Source organism: Panthera onca, chromosome B4 (assembly GCF_046562875.1).
Source record: "Panthera onca isolate mPanOnc1 chromosome B4, mPanOnc1 haplotype 2, whole genome shotgun sequence".
In the NCBI taxonomy this organism is placed as follows: Eukaryota; Metazoa; Chordata; class Mammalia; order Carnivora; family Felidae; genus Panthera; species Panthera onca.
This window is the reverse complement of record NC_138345.1, coordinates 44,621,549-44,641,269: the sequence shown is the minus strand read 5'-3', so window position 1 is coordinate 44,641,269 and position 19,721 is coordinate 44,621,549. Positions and strand designations below refer to the sequence as shown.

Below are 19,721 nucleotides of genomic sequence, written 5' to 3'. Positions count from 1 at the left end.
ATTTGTGGGTCCATTTCTGGATTGTCTATTCTGTTTCATTGATCTCAGTGTCTGTTTTTGTGCCAGTACCATACCATCTTGATAATTACAGCTTTGTAATTCAGCTTGAAGTGTGGAATTGTGGTGCCTCCAGCTTTGGTTTTCTTTTTCAGGATTACTTTGGCTACTTGGGGTCTTTTGTGGTTTCATACAAATTTTAGAACTGTTTGTTCTAGCTCTGTGAAGAATGCTGGTGTTATTTTGATAGGGATTGCATTGAATGTGTAGATTGCTTTGGGTATTATCGACAATTTTTCCATTTCTTTGTGTCTTCTTCAATTTCTTTCATAAACTTTCTATAGTTTTCAGCATACAGATCTTTTACCTCTTTCGTTAGGTTTATTCCTAGATATTTTATGGTTTTCGGGGCAATTATAAATGGGATCAATTCCTTGATTTCTCTTTCTGCTGCTTCATTAAGGGTGTATAGAAGTGCAACTGATTTCTGTACATTGATTTTTATAACCTGCAATTCCTTAACAATTCCTTAATCTGTTCTAGCAGGTTTTGGGTTGAGTCTTTGGGTTTTCCACACAGAGTATCCTGTTGTCTGTAAAGAGTGAAGGTTTGACTTCTTCCTTGCTGATTTGGATGGCTTTTATTTCTTCTTGTTGTCTGATCACTGAGGTTAGAACTTCCAACACTACGTCGAACAGTGGTGGTGATAGTAGACATCCCTGTTGTATTCCTGACTTTAGGAGGAAGGCTCTCGGTTTTTCCCCACTGAGGATGATATTAGCTGTGGGTCTCTCATATATGACCTTTATGGCCTTGAGGTATGTCGTTTTTATTCTTACTCCTTTGAGAGTTTTCCTCGAGGAAGAGTGCTGCCTTTTGTCTCATGCTTTTCTGCTCCTATTGAGAGGACTGGGTTGTTCTGAATCTTTCTTTGATTAATGTGAACACCTGCATCTTTAAAACCGAGTAGTTGTAGCTCTGGGAGAGCCCAGAGAGCATAGAACACTTATTCTTCACCCTTAAAGAGACAGCACAACAAAAACATGAATTGAAAAACACCTGGGATATACAAGAAAGAGATATATTTACTAATCTCAGAGCGTGTGCTGGAGGGCAGGGATCTTTAGGATTCTTTTCCAAGAACAAAGGAGCTGTCTGGTGCCATCTCCCTCTCTTGCTCTTTAGCATAGTGACCAAGACACCTGTGAGAATCAGTGCTTTACCAATGATCTCCACCCAACTTGATAACACAGTATGTTACTTCTGTGCTACCCTGGAAACACACCTATTCTGCCAAGCCCCTCCCCAGGTCTCTTCCCACAGCAGACTTGAGTAAGCCTTGTTAATACCATGTTCCTTGCCTCACATTCTCCTTTGAATCTGCCCTTTCAACATGCCCTTGGCCAGAGCCCATCCAAAGTGGTGTCACAAGCCTGGTAGTAGGCAAGCGGCCACAACAGGGGCCAGCACCACTCCAGAGGTTTCCTGCCCTGGAAGACAAGGGAACGTACCACACATCCAGGTCCAAATGTGGCCCAGTAGAGGGCTGGGGTCTGATATCTAGTCTGACTGCATGCACTGCTCACAAAACTTCTCCTAGAACAACATAGGGATGATGCCCTGCCATTCTGTGCTACCGAATCTTTGGCAAATGCCTGGTCTGACTCAACTCAAGCTCAAGGAAGCCCCAGGGTGTCCCACTAATAACACTGGAACCAAACTCTGCTCCCAACAGACTCAGAGAATCATTGCAGATGACTGGAGTGAAAGCAATAGCAGCTCAGGCACAACAGTGGGGCTCACACAACACACAGGAGACACCCCTGTAATGCCAGGTTCTTCTGAACAAGTGACATTGCATAGCAGGGCTCTACAGGAGCTCTTCTTCATAAAGCTGCTACTTTCAAGAACAGGGATGTAGCTGCCTTTCCTAACACACAGAAATAGACACAGAGTTAGGCAAAATGTGGAGAGAGAGGAATGTTTCAGTGAAAGAATAGGACAAAATCACAGCAAAATATGTAAACAAAACATTGATAAGTAGTATGTTTGATAGAGAATTTAAAGCAATGGCCATAAAGATACTCACTGAATTTGAGAAAAGAGTGGAAGACCTCGGCGAGACCCTCAACGGAGAAAGAAAAAATACACAATAACTGAAATTAAAAGTAAACCAGAAGGAGTAAATAGTTGACTAAAGGAAGTAGAACACATCAGCAACCTGGAGTACAGAGTAATGGAAAGCAACCCAACTGATCCTGAGAAAGAAGAAAATAATAACAATAAATGAAAATAGAACAAGGAAGTTTGGAGACACCATCAAATGTAATAACATTTGCTTTATAGAGATCCTAGAAGGAGAAGAGAGAGAAAAGGTGGTAGAATATTTATTTGAAGAAATAAGAGGTGAAGTAAGTTAACTTAAGGAGATCTACACCAAGACACATAGCAATTAAAATGACAAAAAGTAGGGTCAAGAGAGAATATTGAAAGCATCACGAGAAAGGAAAACAGTTACATACAACAGAGACACCATAAGGCTATTGGCTGCTTTTTCACCAGAAACTTTGCTGGCCAGAAGGGAACCGCATGATACATGTAGAGTGCTGAATGAAAAAAAAATCTGCAATGAGGAATACTTTTTCCAACAAAGCTATCATTCAGAACAGAAGGAGAGATAGAGTTTCCCAGATAAACAAAAGTTAAAGGAATTAACGACCACTAAACCATCCCTTCAAGAAATGTTAACAAGGACTTTTTGAGTGGAAAGGTAAGACCACAAGGAGGACTAAGAAAAACAGGAAGCACAAAAGCACTAAAATTAAGTATATCCATAAAAATCTGGCAAGGGATTCACAAAATAAAAGGATATAAAGTATGACACCATACACCTAAAATGTGTGGTGGGAGAGCAGTAAGAATGGGTTCAAAAGAGACTATCAACATAACATAGACTGCTATAATATGCAGAAGATGTTAACATAAACCTAATGGTAACCAGAAATCAAAAACCAGTAATAGATATGTAAGAATAAAGATAAAGGAATCCAAATATGTCATTAAAGAAAGCTAGGAAACCATGAGAGAAAAGAGCAAGAGAAGAAAAGAACGGAATAGAATGGCAAAAACAACCATAAAATAGGTAACAAAATGACAATAATTACATACCTGTCAATAAGTACGTTGAATGTAAATGAACTAAATGCTCCATCAAAAGACACAGGGTGATGGAACGGATAAAAAAGCGAGACCCATGTATATGTGCCTTCAAGACACTCACTTCAGAGCTAAAAACACATGAAAATGAAAGTGAAAGGATGGAAAAGCATTTATCATGCAAATGGAAGCTAAAAGAAAGCCAGGGTAGCAATACTCATTTCAGACAAGATAGACTTTAAAACAGATTGTAACAAGAGACAAAGAATGACACTCTATAATCATCCAACAAAAAGATAAAACAATTATAAATATTTATGCAACCAACATGGGAGCACCCAAATACATAAAGAAATTAGTAGCAAACTACAAGGAAGTAACTGATAGAAATACAATAATAGTAAGGGACTTCAACTCCCCAGTTATACCAATGCATACATCATCCAAACAGAATATCAACAAGGAAACAGTGGCTTTGAATGACACACTGGAACAGATGGATTTAACAGGTATATTCAGAACATTCCACCCTAAAAGAGCAGAACACACATTCTTTTCAAGTGCAGATGGACCATTCTCCAGAATAGGCCACAAAGCAAGACTCAGCAAACTGAAAAACACTGAAGTCATACCATGCATCTTTTCTGACCACAATGCTCTAAAATTAGAAATCAGCCACAAGAAAAAAATATGGAATGAACACAAATACATGAAAGTTAAATTTCATGCTACTAAACAGTAAATGGGACAACTAAGAAATCAAAGAGGAAATAAAAAAATAAATAGAGGCAAATGAAACTGAAAACACAACAGTGTAAAGTGTTTGGGATACAGCAAAAGCTCTTTTTTTTAAAAAAATTTTTTTTTCAACGTTTTTTATTTGTTTTTGGGACAGAGAGAGACAGAGCATGAATGGGGGAGGGGCAGAGAGAGAGGGAGACACAGAATTGGAAACAGGCTCCAGGCTCCGAGCCATCAGCCCAGAGCCTGACGCGGGGCTTGAACTCACAGACCGCGAGATTGTGACCTGGCTGAAGTTGGACGCTTAACCGACTGCGCCACCCCGGCGCCCCTAGCAAAAGCTCTTTAACAGGAAAGTTTATTGCAATACAGGCCCACATCAAGAAGAAGAAAAATCACAAATAAACATCGAAAACTTACACTTAAGGAGCTAGAAAAAGAAACAAAAACAAAGGAAAAACCAGAAAAGGAATGTAAATAATAAAGATTAGAGCAGAAATAAATGATATAGAAAGTAAACAAAGAATAGAACAGATCAATGAAATCCAGAGCTGGTTCTTTGAAAAGATTAAAAAAAACCTTGATAATCTTCTAACCAGATTCACTGAGAGAGAGAGAGAGAGAGAGGAATCAAATAAAATTAGAACTGAAAGAGGAGAAATAACTACTGACACCACAGAAATACAAAGGATTGTAAAAGAACATTATATGCCAACAAACTGGACAAGCTAAAAATAATGGATGAATTCCTAGAAACATATAACCTCCCAAAACTGAACATGAAGAAATAGAAAATTGAACACACTGATTACCAACAATGAAATTGAAGAGTAACAAAAGACTTCCAGGACCAGATGGCTTCACAGGTGAATTTACCAAACACTTAAAGAAGAGTTAATGCTTATTCTTCTCTAACCATTCTAAAAAATAGAAGTGGAAGGAGAGCTTCCAGATTCATTCCATGAGGCTAGCATTACCCTGGCACCAAAACCAGATAAAGACACTAGAAAAACAACAACAACAACAACAAAAACAAAACCCAGAACTACAGCCTATTATCTCTGATGAACCCAGATGCAAAAATCCTCAATAAAATATTAGCAAACTAGATCCAACAATACACTAAAAAATTATTCACACTAATCAAGTGGAATTTATTGCTGGAATGCAAATATTCAGTATTTTTAAATCAATCAGTGTGATGCATTACATCAACAAGAGAAAAAATAAAACCCATATCATCACTTTAATAGCTGGAGAAAAACCATTTGACAAGTACAACATCCATTTTTGTTAAAAATCCTTAACAAAGTAGGTTTACAGGGAACATACCTCAATATAATAAAGGCCATATATGAAAATCCACAGCGGGCATCATCCTCAATGGTGAAAAACTAAAAGCTTTCCTCCTAAGGTCAGGAATAAGAAAAGGTTGCCCACTCTCACAATCTTATTCAAAATAGTACTGGAAATCCTAGCCACGGCAATCAGACAACACAAAGAAATAAAAGATATCCAATTGGTAAGGAAGAAGTAAAACTATTTGCAGATGACATCATACCTCTATTTAGAAAACCCATGAGACTCCACCAAAAAATTGTTAGACCTGATACGTGGATTCAGTAAAATGGCAGGACACAAAAATCAATATACAGAAATCTGTTGCATTTCTATACACCAACAATGAAGTAGCAGAAAGAAAAATTAAGAAAACAATCTCAGTCAGTTGGGCATCCAACTTCGGCTCAGGTCATGATCTTGCAGTGGGTGGGTTGGAGCCCCGCATCGGCTCTGAGCTCAGAGCCTCAAGCCTCCTTCAAATTCTGTGTCTCCTCTCTCTGCCCTTCCCATGCTCATGCTCTGTCTCACTCTGTCTCTCAATAATAAATAAACATAGAAAAAAATTAAAAAAAAAGAAAACAATCTCATTTGAAAGTGCACGAAAAATTACCTAGGAATAAGTTAAACCAAGAAGGTAAAAGACATGTACTCTGAAACTGTAAATCATTGATGAAGGAAATGAAAGACAACACAAATGGAAAATCATTCTATGCTCATGAATTGGAAGAACAAATGTTGTTAAAATGTGCATGCTATCCAGAGAAATCTACAGATTTAACGTAATCCATATAAAAATACCAACAGCATTTTTTCACAGAACCAGAACAAAGGATCCTAAAATTTGTATGGAACCACAAAAGATGCCCAATAACCAAAGCAATCTTGAAAAAGAAGAGCATCACTGGAGGTATCAAAATTCCAAATTTCAAGATGCACTACAAAGCTGTCATAATCAAAATAGTGTGATACTGGCACAAAAATAGATGCAGAGATCAATGGAACAGAATAGAGAGCCCAGAAATAAACCCAGAAGTATATGGTCAATTCATCTTTGACAAAAGAGGCAAGAATATGCAATGGGAAAAAGTCTCCTAAACAAATAGTGCTGGGAAAACTGGACAGCTACATGCAAAACAACGCTAACTAATGTGGATGTAAATTTTAAAAAATAAAAAATAAAATTAAAATTAAAAAAAAAAAAACAATGAAATTGGACCACTTTCTTGCACCATACAGAAAAATAAACTCAAAATGGATTGAGGACCTACATGTGAGAGCTGAAACCATAAAAATCCTAGAAGAGAGGGGAGCCTGGGTGGCTCAGTCGGTTAAGCATCCGACTTCAGCTCAGGTCACGATCTCGCAGTCCGCGAGTTCGAGCCCCCCGTCCGGCTCTGGGCTGATGGCTCAGAGCCTGGATCCTGCTTCCGATTCTGTGTTTCCCTCTCTCTCTGCCCCTCCCCCGTTCATGGTGTGTCTCTCTCTGTTTCAAAAATAAATAAACGTTAAAAAAAATCCTAGAAGAGGGCAGAGGCAGTAATTTCACTGATCTTGTCCACAGCATCATTTTTGTAGATATGCTTCCCGAAGCAAAGTAAACTATTTGGATTAAATCAAAATAAAAAAGCTTCTGCATAACAAAGGAAATAACCAAATTGAAACACAGCATACTATATGGGAGAAGATATTTGCAAATGACATATCCAACAAAGGGTTGGTTAGTATCCAAAATACATGAAGAACATATACAACTCAACACCAAAAAAAAAAAAAAAAAAAAAAAAAAAAAAAAAAAAAAAAAGCAAAAAACCAATAAAACCCTCCAAATACTCCAATTAAAGTATAGGTAGAAGACATGAACAGATATTTCTCCAAAGAAGAAACACAGATGGCCAATAGATACATGAAAAGATGCTCGACAGCACTGATCATCAAGGAGATGCAAATCATAACTACTATGAGATATCATGTCACATCTTTCAAAATGGCTAAAATAAAAAAAAAAACACAAGAAACAGCAAGTGTTGGCAAGGATGTGGAGATAAAGGAACGCTTGTGCATGACTGTGAATGAAAAGTGATGCAGCCTACTGTGGAAACAGTATTGATATTCCTTAAAAAAATTAAAAATAGAACTCTCCTATGATCTATAATTCCACTACTGAATATTTATTCACAGAATATAAAAACATTAATTTGAAAAGGTATAGACACCATTGCAATGTGTTTATTGCAATGGAATATTTCTCAGGCATAAAAAGTAATGAATCTTGTTATTTGAAAAAACTTGGAAGGATCTAAAGAGTATAATGCAAAGTGAAATAAGACAGTCAGAGAAAGACAAAGACCGTATGATTTTACATATATGTGGAATTTAAGAAGCAAAACATATGAACCAGGAAACAAAGAGACAAACCAAAAACAATCTCTCACTACGGAGAACTTACCAGAAGGCAAGTAAGTAAACGGGATTAAGACTATACTTATGATGAGCAATGAGAAACATATAGAGATGTTTAATCACTTTATTACATACCTGAAACTAATAAAACACTATAGTATGTTAGCTGTACTGCAAGTAAAAAGAAGAAAGAAGAAAAAGAAAACATTCTACCCTCTCTGGGCTTGTGCATGGGAGAAGGTTTGGCTGAGGTGACCCTTCTTGGCATGCTGGCACTCCAAGCAGTATTGGAGCCATAGTGCTAGGAACAAGTGCAAATGGAACTTCCACCGTGTAGGGTCCTGGGCAGTTTCACTTGCTGTCACACTGGAACTGATGGCTACGGTGGAGGCATGTGCCGATATCCGAGGGATACTGTAATTACATCTCAGGGGATAGATAGTCACTGTGACTCTGGCTGGTGAAGCAAATGCCTCAGTGACACAAGTTCTGGGATTATGAGGTTCAGGGATGCTTGGGCACAGAGGCAGGGTGTAGTAGTCCAGGGACAAGGTGGCAGTCTGGGAATGCTTGAAACTTTTGCATATGCATTAATGATAATAGCTTATTCAATTTACGCCATTTCAGTTTACGGATGATTTCATAAAAGCGCTCTACTTTCAGATAGGGACGGAAACCTGTATGTACTTCTGAAACAGTGCTGAAGCCAGCTAATACTGGTTTCTGACCACTAATTATGCATATCTTTTTCAACACCGTGCTCATGATTTCACATTGGTGACTTGAACCTTTCACAGTGACTGTGCACCACAGAAATCAACAAGTGCTAACAAAATAAGGTTTTCTTTCCTCTCTGATGTGCTCAATTACCAGCACAAGGTTGTATCCATATATGGTATAGACCCAACCATACAGGGCTTTAATTGTGGTTTTAAATAATCTTACCTCTTAAAAAATTGAGAGAAGCAAACACACACAGAGACTTTTAAATTTACCCACATATTTACCATTTCTATTGATCTTTTTTCCTTCTTGTGGACACCATCCCTTCTCATCTACTTTTAGCTTGAAAAACATTTACGGAGAACAGGTCTGCTAAGAAACTCCGTTAGGTCGTCATGCACCTTCTGTTTTGAAAGACTGTTTTGCTGAATTTGGAACGTTTCTGTGACAAGCTTTCTTTGTCATGTTTTGCTTTGTTGTGGGTTTTTTTTTTTTTTTTGAGGGGTTTTGGTTTGTGTCTTGTTTTTTTGTTTTTCCAGCACATTCAGCTCTTTGGTTTTGACCTTCCCTGTTTTTATTCTTCATGGTTTCTGATGAGAACTTCTCTATTAATCATATTATTAGTTGTAATTAAATGTAATTAGTAGTTTTTTCCTTGCTGCTTTCAAGATCCCCTCTTTCTGTTTGTTTGCTTTTTATTTTATTTTTAATTGTGGTAAAAAAAGTAATAGAAAATTTACCATATTACCCATTTATATAAAAAATAAACTTTATTTCTGAGAGAAATTTTAGGGTCATATCAAAGCTGAGAGAAGGCACACAGGTTTCCTATATACCCCTACTGTCTACACATGCATAGACTCTCCCATTGTTAATATCTCCTACCTTAGGGTTACACTTGCTACAACTGATGAAAGTACATTGACACATCTTTATCACCGAAAGACTATAGTTTAAATTAAGGTTTACTCTTGATTATGTACATTTTATGAGATTGGAGAGATGTGTAAAGACTTTTATCATCCATTACATATTTATATAATATAGGCTCACTGCCCTAAAAATCCTCTGTCCTTCATCTATTATCAATCCTTCCCTTCTTGCTCAGCTCTGGCAACCACTGATCTTTTTACTGTTTCCATAGTTTTATTTTATTTTTTTTCCAGGACATCATATAGTTGGAATCACACAATGTCTCACATCTTATCCACTACACTTTAACAGTTTCATGCATCTTACCCAACTCTAAGCATACAGTTCATGAGTGCTAACTGTATTCACATCGTTGCCCAACAGATGTCTAGAACTTTCACCTTGCAAAACTGGAACTCCATACTCAATGGACATAATGAACTTCTCTACTTTCCCCTGAACCCTTAGCAATCACCATTCTACTTGCTGTTTCCATCAGTTTGACTGCTTTAGATACTTCCTAGAAGTGGAATCGTATTCTTGTGTGTGTGTGTGACTGGCTTATTTCACTCAGCATGATGTCCTGGAATTTCAACCATGTTGTAGCATGTGATAGGATTTCCTTCCTTTTTAAGGCTGAATAATAATATTACACTGCTCTGTGTATACTGTGGTTTTTTTTTCTCCTTTCTTCCATCAGTGGACATTTGGGCTGCTTCTACTGGTTGACTTTTGTGAATAATGTTGCAGTGAGATGGGTGTGCAGGTATCTCTTTGAGATCTTGTTTTCAATTCTTTTAGAAAATTTCCTACACGTGGGATTGCTGATTCATAGGGCAATTCTATTCTTAATTTTTGGAGGGAGCTTTATACTGTTTTACATAATAGCTGACCAATTTGCTTTCCCAATGACAATGTGCCAGGGTCCTCTTTTTCCACCTCCTTTTTTCCTAAATAGTATCCATCCTAGTAAGTATGAGGTGATATCTCATTATGGTTTTGATTTGAATTTTTCTGACAATCAGTGATATTGAACACTTTTACATATGCTTTTTGACCATTTGTATATTTTCTAATGTCTATTTAATTCCTTTAACCATTTCTTTAAAAATTTTTTTTAATGTTTTATTTATTTTTGAGGCAGAGAGAGACAGAGCATGAACGGGGGAGGGGCAGAGAGAGAGGGAGACACAGAATCCGAAGCAGGCTCCAGGCTCTGAGCCATCAGCCCAGAGCCCGACGTGGGGCTCGAACTCACGGACTGTGAGATCGTGACCTGAGCCGAAGTCGGACGCCCAACCGACTAAGCCACCCAGGCACCCCTACCCATTTCTTATTTGGGTTATTGGGTTTTTGTTTTTATTAGTGACATTGTATTCCTTATATATTTTGGATATAAATCTTTGTTTTGATATATGATTTGCAAGCATTTTTCCACTCTATCTTTCATTCTGTGGATCATGTCCTTTGATGCAAAGAAATGTTTTAATTTGATGTAGCCCATTTGTCTACAATGGTCTTTTCCTTTGTAGTCTGTGCTTTTGGTGTCATATCCAAGAAGTCATTGTCAAATAAAATTTTATGTACTTCCCCCCATGTTTTCTCCAAGGAATTTGATAGTTTTACATCTTATGTTTGTGTGTTTAGTCCATTTTTAAAAAAATTATTAAAAATTTTATTAAAATTTTTTTAATGTTTATTTATTTTTGAGAGAGAGAGAGTGTGAGCAGGGGAGGGGCAAAGAGAGGAGACACAGAATCTGAAGCGGGCTCCAGGCTCTGAGCTGTCAGCACAGAGCCCTACCTGGGGCTCAAATTCACGAACTGTGAGATCATGACCTGAGCTGAAGTCAGATGCTTAACCGATTGAGCCAAGCAGGTGCTTTGTGTTTAGCCCGATTTTTTAAAAAAGTTTATTTATTTATTTTGTGTGTGTGGGAGAGAGAGTGCACACAAAATTGGGGGAGGGGCAGACAGAGAGGGAGAGAGAATCCCAAGCAGGCTCTTGCACTGTCAGTGTGGAGCCCGATGTGGGTTCGAACTCATGAACTACGAGATCATGACCAGAGCTGGGGTCAGATGCTTAAACTGACTGAGCCACCCAGGTGTCCCAATGTTTAGTCCATGTTGAATGAACTTTGATGGGGCATAAACCTAAGCATCCACCTTCATTCTTTTGTGTGTGGGTAGTCAGTTTCCTGGCACCATGTGTGAACGATACTACCCTTTCCATATTGAATGGTCTTCTCACTCTTATCAAAAATGATTAGCCTGACTACACATGGGTTTGTGTCTGGATGTATTTTTAAGTTATTGTTTCCATGGGGGATTAAGGGCCTGGGGCTTCCTATTGTTTTGTGTTGCTGGTGTCATTCCCCCTCTAATCTGAACACAGATCAGATCTGGATCTAATCTGTGGATTTTGTGGTAGATAATGTGGTTTAAGTCTGCTGGAGGTGGGAGATATGCCACCCATTCCCTGATTTTCACACTGACTTAAGTCACCTCATAATCCACCCTGTTCCCTCAGGCTTATTTTTTTGTCTGTGTTCGCAAGTGACACTTAATGGTCACTTAATGGTCATTCCATTATCATGTCGTGAGATGTGGGTTTCTTGTGCTCATTCTGTTAGTAGTTTGCTGAGCCACTGGGTTCCACAAATATTTTTAAAATGCTATTTAAGAAGTTATTCTTTCACTGTGTGTTAATATTGCTTTTCTGTTTGTTTGTTTGTTTGTTTTTTTCTTCTGCTTTTATCCGCCTTTGATTTTATTCAGACCCATGCTGGTTTTCTGATTATTGAAGATCTCTGAACTCTGTTATTTTTTCTCTCTCATTCTATGGGATGAATAAATTCTGTTACCCCTTCTTCAGTTTCATCAAGTTTTTCTTTTGCATCTCCAATTTTCTATAGAGCCAATTGAGTGAAATTTTCATTTCAGGTATTTATAAACTCGGAATTTCTCTGTGTTTTTTTCACATAGTTTCATTTTTCTACTGATATTTCCTAGTTATTATGTTGCTGCCATATTTTCATTTAATTATTTGAACATAGTTTCCTTTATAACTTACAAATATTCATAAATGTTACTTTAAAATACTTTTTTTTTTTTTCAGTAATTCTAACATCTTTCCCAGGAAAAGTTTCTATTGACTTTAGTATGGAAGACATTTTCTGGTTTCTTTGCACGTTTTAAATTTTTTTTAGGTACACATTTCTGATAATGTAGTTTAGTAAACATGCATTGTATTTCATTTTTCTTAGATTTCTTATTTTTGGAGCTTGCATAGCTTTTACTGCAAAATCAGTTTTTCCTAATTCTTATCGTTTGTTTGTTTGTTTGTTTATTTGTAGCCTATTTTCCTAGGGATTGCCCTTGTGATTTTGCAGCTTAGATGTCAACCACTAATTTTTTAAAGGTTGTGTTCAAATACTGCAAATGAGTAAGGCTTCCACCCTCTTCCATGTGATGGATGTGCAGGTGTATGTGTATGTGTGTGGGGAGGGGTGGGGGGTGTGTGTGGGAGGGGAGTGCTCATAACTTTACTGTCAATTCTCAAGTCTCAGCTTTCGCTTTTATCTGGGTCTCCTCTACATGTGGGCGCATTTTCCCCATCAGCTAAAAGTGTGTAGAGAGCTAATATCATCTCTTCTGTTGTACTTTTCCCTTCAATATCTTCCCATTTTACTTACTGGGGGCCTTGAGCTCAGTTAAAGGAAAGTGTGAGTTTCCCTCATTCATTATCAAGCAAACTCACCACTTTGAGCTGAAAAAGCAATGGTTATTTCATCCCCTTCCCCACTCTTACTCATGTCTGCCCTTGAGGCAACTGCACCATGATTTTTTCAGTCTTCCCAAATTGTAAATAGTACAATTCTTTAAAAAAAAATTTTTTTTAATGTTTATTTTTAAGAGACAGAGCTCGAGTGGGGAAGGGTCAGAGGGAGATACAGAATCTGAAACAGGCTCCAGGCTCTGAGCTGTCAGCACAGAGCTCAACGCGGGGCTGGAGCTCATGAACCGTGAGATCGTGACCTGAGACGAAGTCAGACGCTCAACCCACTGAGTCACCCGGGTGCCCCATAAATAGTACAATTCTTTTTTTTTTTTTATTAAATTTTTTTTAATGTTTATTTATTTTTGAGAGGGTGAGAGAGAGGCAGAGCATGAGCAGGGGAGGGGCAGAGAGAGGGAGACACAGAACAAGAAGCAGGCTCCAGGCTCCAAGCTGTCAGCACAGAGCCTGACGCGGGGCTCGAACTCATGGACCGGGAGAACAAGACCTGGGCTGAAGCCAGATGCTCAACTGACTGAGCCACCCAGGCGCCCCAATAGTACAATTCTTTTTGATCACTGCACTAGGGTGGGTAGGTGGAGAGGCATGGGAGCAGTCCTAGGCAAGAAGATTACAAAGGTACTTCTTACTTGAATCTCTAGGAGTTTTTAAAGTAATAAATATTTCACAAGTTATTATTATTAACCTCAGGACAATTGTCAGAACCCCAAATTATTATCCATGGCAGTGTGTCTTCTTCACTTAGTCCTACTAAGATATCTTTACAATGGGTTCAGTGCATAGCACTGTATTACAATTTGAAAGATTCTATAAAGTCACAAAGAATGAGCTTGACTTGTTACTACAAACTTCACATGAGTATAAGAGCTTTGATGTAACTTCTAATAAAATTTGTTCTCTCATAGTATATGTTGGACTTCTTCATTCGTTCTTCATGGTGTAGAGTCTCCCAGACAAGAAATAATAGTTCATGGCTGTGGCCCAAAGGCTTAACTTTCCTTTCCAAACCGTAAGTTTCTTCACATCTCCTTTACTTTACGCCTCAAAGAATTTGTCATAGGAAAAAAAAAAACAGCTTTAATGGAACAACTTTATTTATTTATTTATTTATTTATTTATTTATTTATTTATTTATTTTTAATGTTTATTTTTGACACAGAGAAAGACAGCGTGAACAGGGGAGGGTCAGAGAGAGGGAGACACAGAATCTGAAGCAGGCTCCAGGCTCCCAGCTGTCAGCACAGAGCCCGACGGGGGGCTCGAACTCACGGAGTGTGAGATCATGACCTGAGCTGAAGTCGGATGCTTAACCGACTGAGCCACCCAGGCGCCCCTTCATGGAACAACTTTAGAAACACCATTGTTGAAGTGTTTCCATAGAAAAATAATATGGAAAATATTCAGATTTAGATACATAACTCTTAGTCCAAATGGATTGCATGTTCATTAAGATTTAAAATTATGTATTACCAAGATTAATTAGATATTATTTTCTATATTTCAGGTTGTCAGTATCTTCAGAATGGGACCACAATTGTACATTTTTATACGTTCAGGCCAAAAAAATTTTAATTGAATCCTGCTTAGAAATAAAAACATATATTTGTAAGCACCAGCCACTTCAACCTACCTAAATCTGATATAATGCTGCTTCACCATCTATAAAGAACATATTTCTCATTTCTTCAAGCCATATGATTATTTTCTTAGAGTTATTTTTTTAAGATTTTATTTTTTACAACAGTTTTGGGTTCACAGCAAAATTAAGAGAATCGTACAGAGATTTCCCATAACCCTCCAGTATGCACATATGCATGCCGTCTCCCATCATCAACATCACTCATTAGAATGCTTTACTTGTTACCAAGGATTCATCTTCATTGATATATCATAATCACCCAAGGTCCAAAGAGTACCTGAGGTTTTACCCTTAGGGTTGTAGAATTATTTTTAAGTCTTTATTTATATTAACATAAAAAATATATACTCAGGGACATATCATCTATTTCTTAAACTTTTGTTATTTATTAAAATAAATTACATATACATTATAGATGATAATATCAAGCATTATTATGATAAAGCCCTTGGTAGGGTGAAAAAGCCCACTCATATTTCCAAATTAATTGATTTGTTCTAGCCCTAAAGGGGCTGCATGTGAAAGCTGAACGACCCAGAGTGGCAAGGTTATCAGTGTTGAGGCAGGAGACAGAAACCAGGAGAAGTTTGATATAAAGAATTATTAACTATATGGGAAAGCCTAGCATGAGGGGATGAAACAAAGTTATAAGAATACCTTAGGCTTAAAGGAAAGTACCGAAAGGAGGGATCACTGGGAAGCCAGGTCCGCTCTCTAAGATGGGATTTAGATGTCATCGAGGACAATGTGGGTGCACACAGCTTCATGGCCGACATGCTCACTGGATTGACCTGGGGCAGAGCAGCTCCACGGTCCCCTGGCTGAACTTGGTGAGGAAGGATCTCGGTCTGAGACTGGCAGGCAGGAAGAACCCCCTGCCAGAGTGTTAGCAGGTAGAGGCTGGAAGAGGAAACTTTAACTGGCACTGGCCACAGACACTCGTGGAGGCTGAATACACAGGACTTCCTGCAAACAGGCAGCTGGCAACTAAGCCATAGTGGCCAAAGGAGAGAAAACACCAAGGAACCAGGAAGAAGAGCCCTTTCTGCTGCAGTGTCTCTCGATGGCCTTTTACCAACAGAAGTCAACCTCCTGTGAGATGGCAAGAGAGAAAATTGATAGGATCTTGCACCGTTATCTGAGAAAAGAGCACTGAGGGATAGATTTGGAGCTGAGAGTACTAAATTGATAACCAAGCACTCAGGGTATCATGCAACAATCCCAGGGTTGCCGTCTAAGAGCCATTCAGATCTGCCCACTTCCTCAGAGAATGGAACCAAGCTGTACCTTCTGAATCCATTTTAGTGCAGCACTAATCAAAGATTAGGTTCATTTTTGGGGAGAGGTTGGTTTTTCAATGAATAATAACCAGTGTCCTTTGTTACTTCTTCTTGTCTACTGTTTTCCTCACCAGGATTTCAGATATTTTGGAAGGTATCTTGTTTTATTAAATTATCTGTGTCCTCACTCTATCGTTCTGTGCCAGCAAATTTAAAAATATACTTTGGCAGGGGCACCTGGGTGGCTCAATCAGTTGAACGTCCAACTTCGGCTCAGGTCATGATCTCACAGTTCATGAGTTTGCTGACAGCACAGAGCCCACTTTGGATCCTCTGTCCCCCTCTCTCTGCCCTTGCTTTGTTTCCACTCTCCCAGTAAATAAATAAATAAGTAAATAAATAAATACTTTGGCATGAAAAATAAAATAGTAAATGATGAAGAAAACAAGAATTAAAAATGGACAGATATTTGTGTGGGTAAAACAGCTAATTATTGCCATATCACAGGACAAACTTTAGTAATTTGATAGTGATTCAGAGATTTTTCTACTGTAATTCAGTGACAAGAGGAAGAGAGATAAAACTCAAAGTCGCAAAATAAATTCGCATTTCATATGCTTTGATCTCTTGAATATAGACATATTCTTTATATTTATTTCCCATGTTCATACAGAGGAAATAGATGGATATTCAAAGTTAATTTCATATAATATGTAAGTGGCAGATGTACTAATTGCTAAACTTGTGTTACAAACAACCCAAATTTCATTGGCATCTAAAAATAAGCCTTTATGTCTCGTTCACTCATTTGTGGTTTGGCTGCATTTTAGTTGATGAGCTTGGGTTGCATGGACTTGACTGCAAACCACAGATGCAGCTCAGAACCTTTTGTATCGTTTATTCTTAGAACAGTGGGCTATGTGGTATACGACCTTTTAAAGCAGAGATTAGCAGCTGTCAGAGGGGCCAGCAGAAATGTGCTTCTTGCTGCCTGCACTCTGAGCTCAGAAGGTATCACTTTCCCACTCACAATATATTATGAAAACAAGTCCTATGGTCAAACCTGTCATTAATTGTCTGCAAAGTATACTGTTTTCAAAGTGGTCAGTTAGAGGAAACGTAAGTTCACTGAAAAATAACCCAATTTACCATAATAACCATAGGAATACTTTTCTCATTGTGTTTCATGAGATAGATATCTTTGTTTGTAAAAAAATAAACATGAGAAATACACACACACACACACAAATAGAACGTTCCTAACTTCCATCTAGATTTTTCTTTCCTCTGTACCAAAAATTCTTCTAAGGTGGTTTTGTATAACGGGAAACATCAGCAGGCAGATGTTTTCACCAGGGGCCTTGATCAACTTACAAATGTGGAATAAGCAGTAAGGTGTAAAGTTTAAAAACATCAGCAATGAAACCAGGTCATTTCAATGTAATTCTGAATGCACACTCTTATTTCTATGAGTCAGAAAACTGATCTGTCTCGCTTGCCTCTCCCATAAAATATGACGCAAATAGTATCTTATTCATAGAGTTGCTTGAAGATTATTTGAAAAGCACCTTTTGACACCTAAGTATTCACTAAATCTTGGTCATTTCCACTTAAAAACTTGATGCTTCAGTTCCATCACCTGTGATATGGTAACTGTATATGTAGCCAACGCCAAGGGCTGAGGAATAAATTACATAATGCTAAATTTCCTTAAAATATAGCCAAGCCACAATAGGTTCTTCCTATATGTGATCTCTTTATATTTTGCTTTTCCAAATAGGTCATAGAGGCCGATTTCTAAGAAAACCCAAGCTCTAAAACTGTCTTCTTCCTTCCACTCATCCAAAGCTCTATTGTTACAATATATTTGTTTAGCTGGGTATTAGAAATATAATCTGACTTAGGAGTTTGATCATATATATCAAAGATATTTTCAGTTTAAAAATGGTTTTTGAGAAGGGCACCTGGGTGTCTCAGCCGGTTGGGCGTCCGGCTTCGGCACAGGTCATGATCTCATGGTTTGTGAGTTCGAGGCCCGCGTCAGGCTCTGTGCTGACAGCTCAGAGCCCGGAGCCTGCTTTGGATTCTGTGTCTCCCTCTTTCTCTGCCCCTTCCCTGCTTGTGCTCTGTCTCTCTTTCTCTCAAAAATAAATAATAAAACATCAAAGAAATGGTTTTTGAGAAATTTCATACACATCATCTAGGGACACTAAATGAGTAATTTGGGGGGGGACATGTGTTTCCATTTTTGAAATCAGGTTGCATTTCCTGTTCTGTCTCGTTGGCCAAAAGCCCAGTCTCCTCACCCACTACCAACACCTCACACTGTCTCGTTGGGAATTGAAGAAATTTTGAAAAGCATTGTCAAGGCTTGGCGAGCAAACTTGTTCAGCTGCTAGATTTGGGGAACCTACAGGGGCCCAGGGAAAGAAGAGGCTCAAGTGCCCTTTTCCTTTCAATGTTGGAGTATCCCACCCACACCTACGCATCTCTTACCATGGAGAATGGAGAAAAGTAAGAGAGGAGCTGCTTAATGTATTTCTGATGTAGAACCCCTCCCAATTTTCTCCCCAAATACATATCTAAATATATGCATAATAAGATGCCCAAAGTTTTATATGTACCCATAATAAGCTAGGAGAATTACTCAGTAAAGTGAGCTTGGGTTAGGGGGTCCACCGAAACCCCTGGGGAAGAGGTCAACTGCGCTGGCTTACAGTCAGACCTGTCCTCCTAAAGATGTCCCTGTAGGGTGCAGGGGGTGGGTTTGGTGTAAGGGTGCTAGCCTCTACTGGAGATGCTGGATTGCTGTCTGAAGTTTGGCCATGCTGGTGGGTGGGGGAAAAAGGCATCACCCAGCTCTGTCATCCCCGGCTAGCGGAACCACTGTTCAGACAGCCCTCACGGGCAAGCAAACCATCTCCCTTCCTGTGTCCCAGGCTTCTGTCAGATCCTTGCCCACGACCCTTCTGTGCCCAGTTCTTCCACACACTGTGGTGCCACAGTTCTCCTGTGTTTTATCTTTGGTGTATGACTTGGGTTCAAAACTCCAGATCTTAAAGGATGCGGCAAGGCATAGAATCCATTCCCCTCCTCCAGGGGAGAACCTCACAGCACTGCCCCTGGCGCCGGTCTGTCTCCGAAAAGCAGTTGCATGGCTGGGCAGATGCCTGGAATTTATGGTGAGGCACAGGAAAAAAGCTGCGATCACTTCCCCTATCCTTTTCCTGTACCTCTGTGTCCTGCTGTTGAATGCCCACTCAAAGGCGCCAGCTGGGTCTTTTATCCTTGGAGAGGATAAGTCTCCCCGTGCAACCCAAGGGATGGCCATCCCACCCTGTCCACGGTACATTCTGGGCCTCCTTTACTTCTACCCAGGAGCAATGCCACCCCCCGGCCCCGACTCTACTCCAGCAAATGGCACAGACTTCCAAAAACTCAAAATTTCAGCTTAACTCTTCGCAAAAACTTGGAAGAGTCAGTTCCTCATAATTCTCCTACCAGTGGTTTGGGGAGAGTGCTTTTCTTACATGAACCCAATGCATTGCTCTCTCCCTCCTTCTCTCTTACTCCTCTCTGAGTAAAGGGCTCTGACCCTCTGCAGCAAGGCTGATTTTCTCTCTCCCCAGTTCCCCTGCTCCGCGTACCTGCCACATTCTCTACCTTGAATTATGCAGCTTGTTCTCTTATCGATTGCCTCGTGATCAATTTCCGAGGCGTTCAGAGTGATTTGA

General features: G+C 39.0%; 1 protein-coding gene across 1 annotated transcript in view; it reads left to right on the top strand.

The window, feature by feature from the left end:
* The window catches only part of LOC132694722 (NKG2-F type II integral membrane protein-like), a 29,121-nt gene extending 11,203 nt beyond the window's left edge, over nt 1-17,918 (top strand). The window contains exons 5-6 of the mRNA XM_078450088.1: nt 13,974-14,077; nt 14,573-17,918. Coding sequence (XP_078306214.1) covers nt 13,974-14,077; nt 14,573-14,702 — 234 coding nt within the window. The 3' untranslated portion in view covers nt 14,703-17,918. The remainder of the gene's footprint in view (nt 1-13,973; nt 14,078-14,572) is intronic.
* The last annotated feature ends 1,803 nt before the right edge of the window (nt 17,919-19,721 follow it).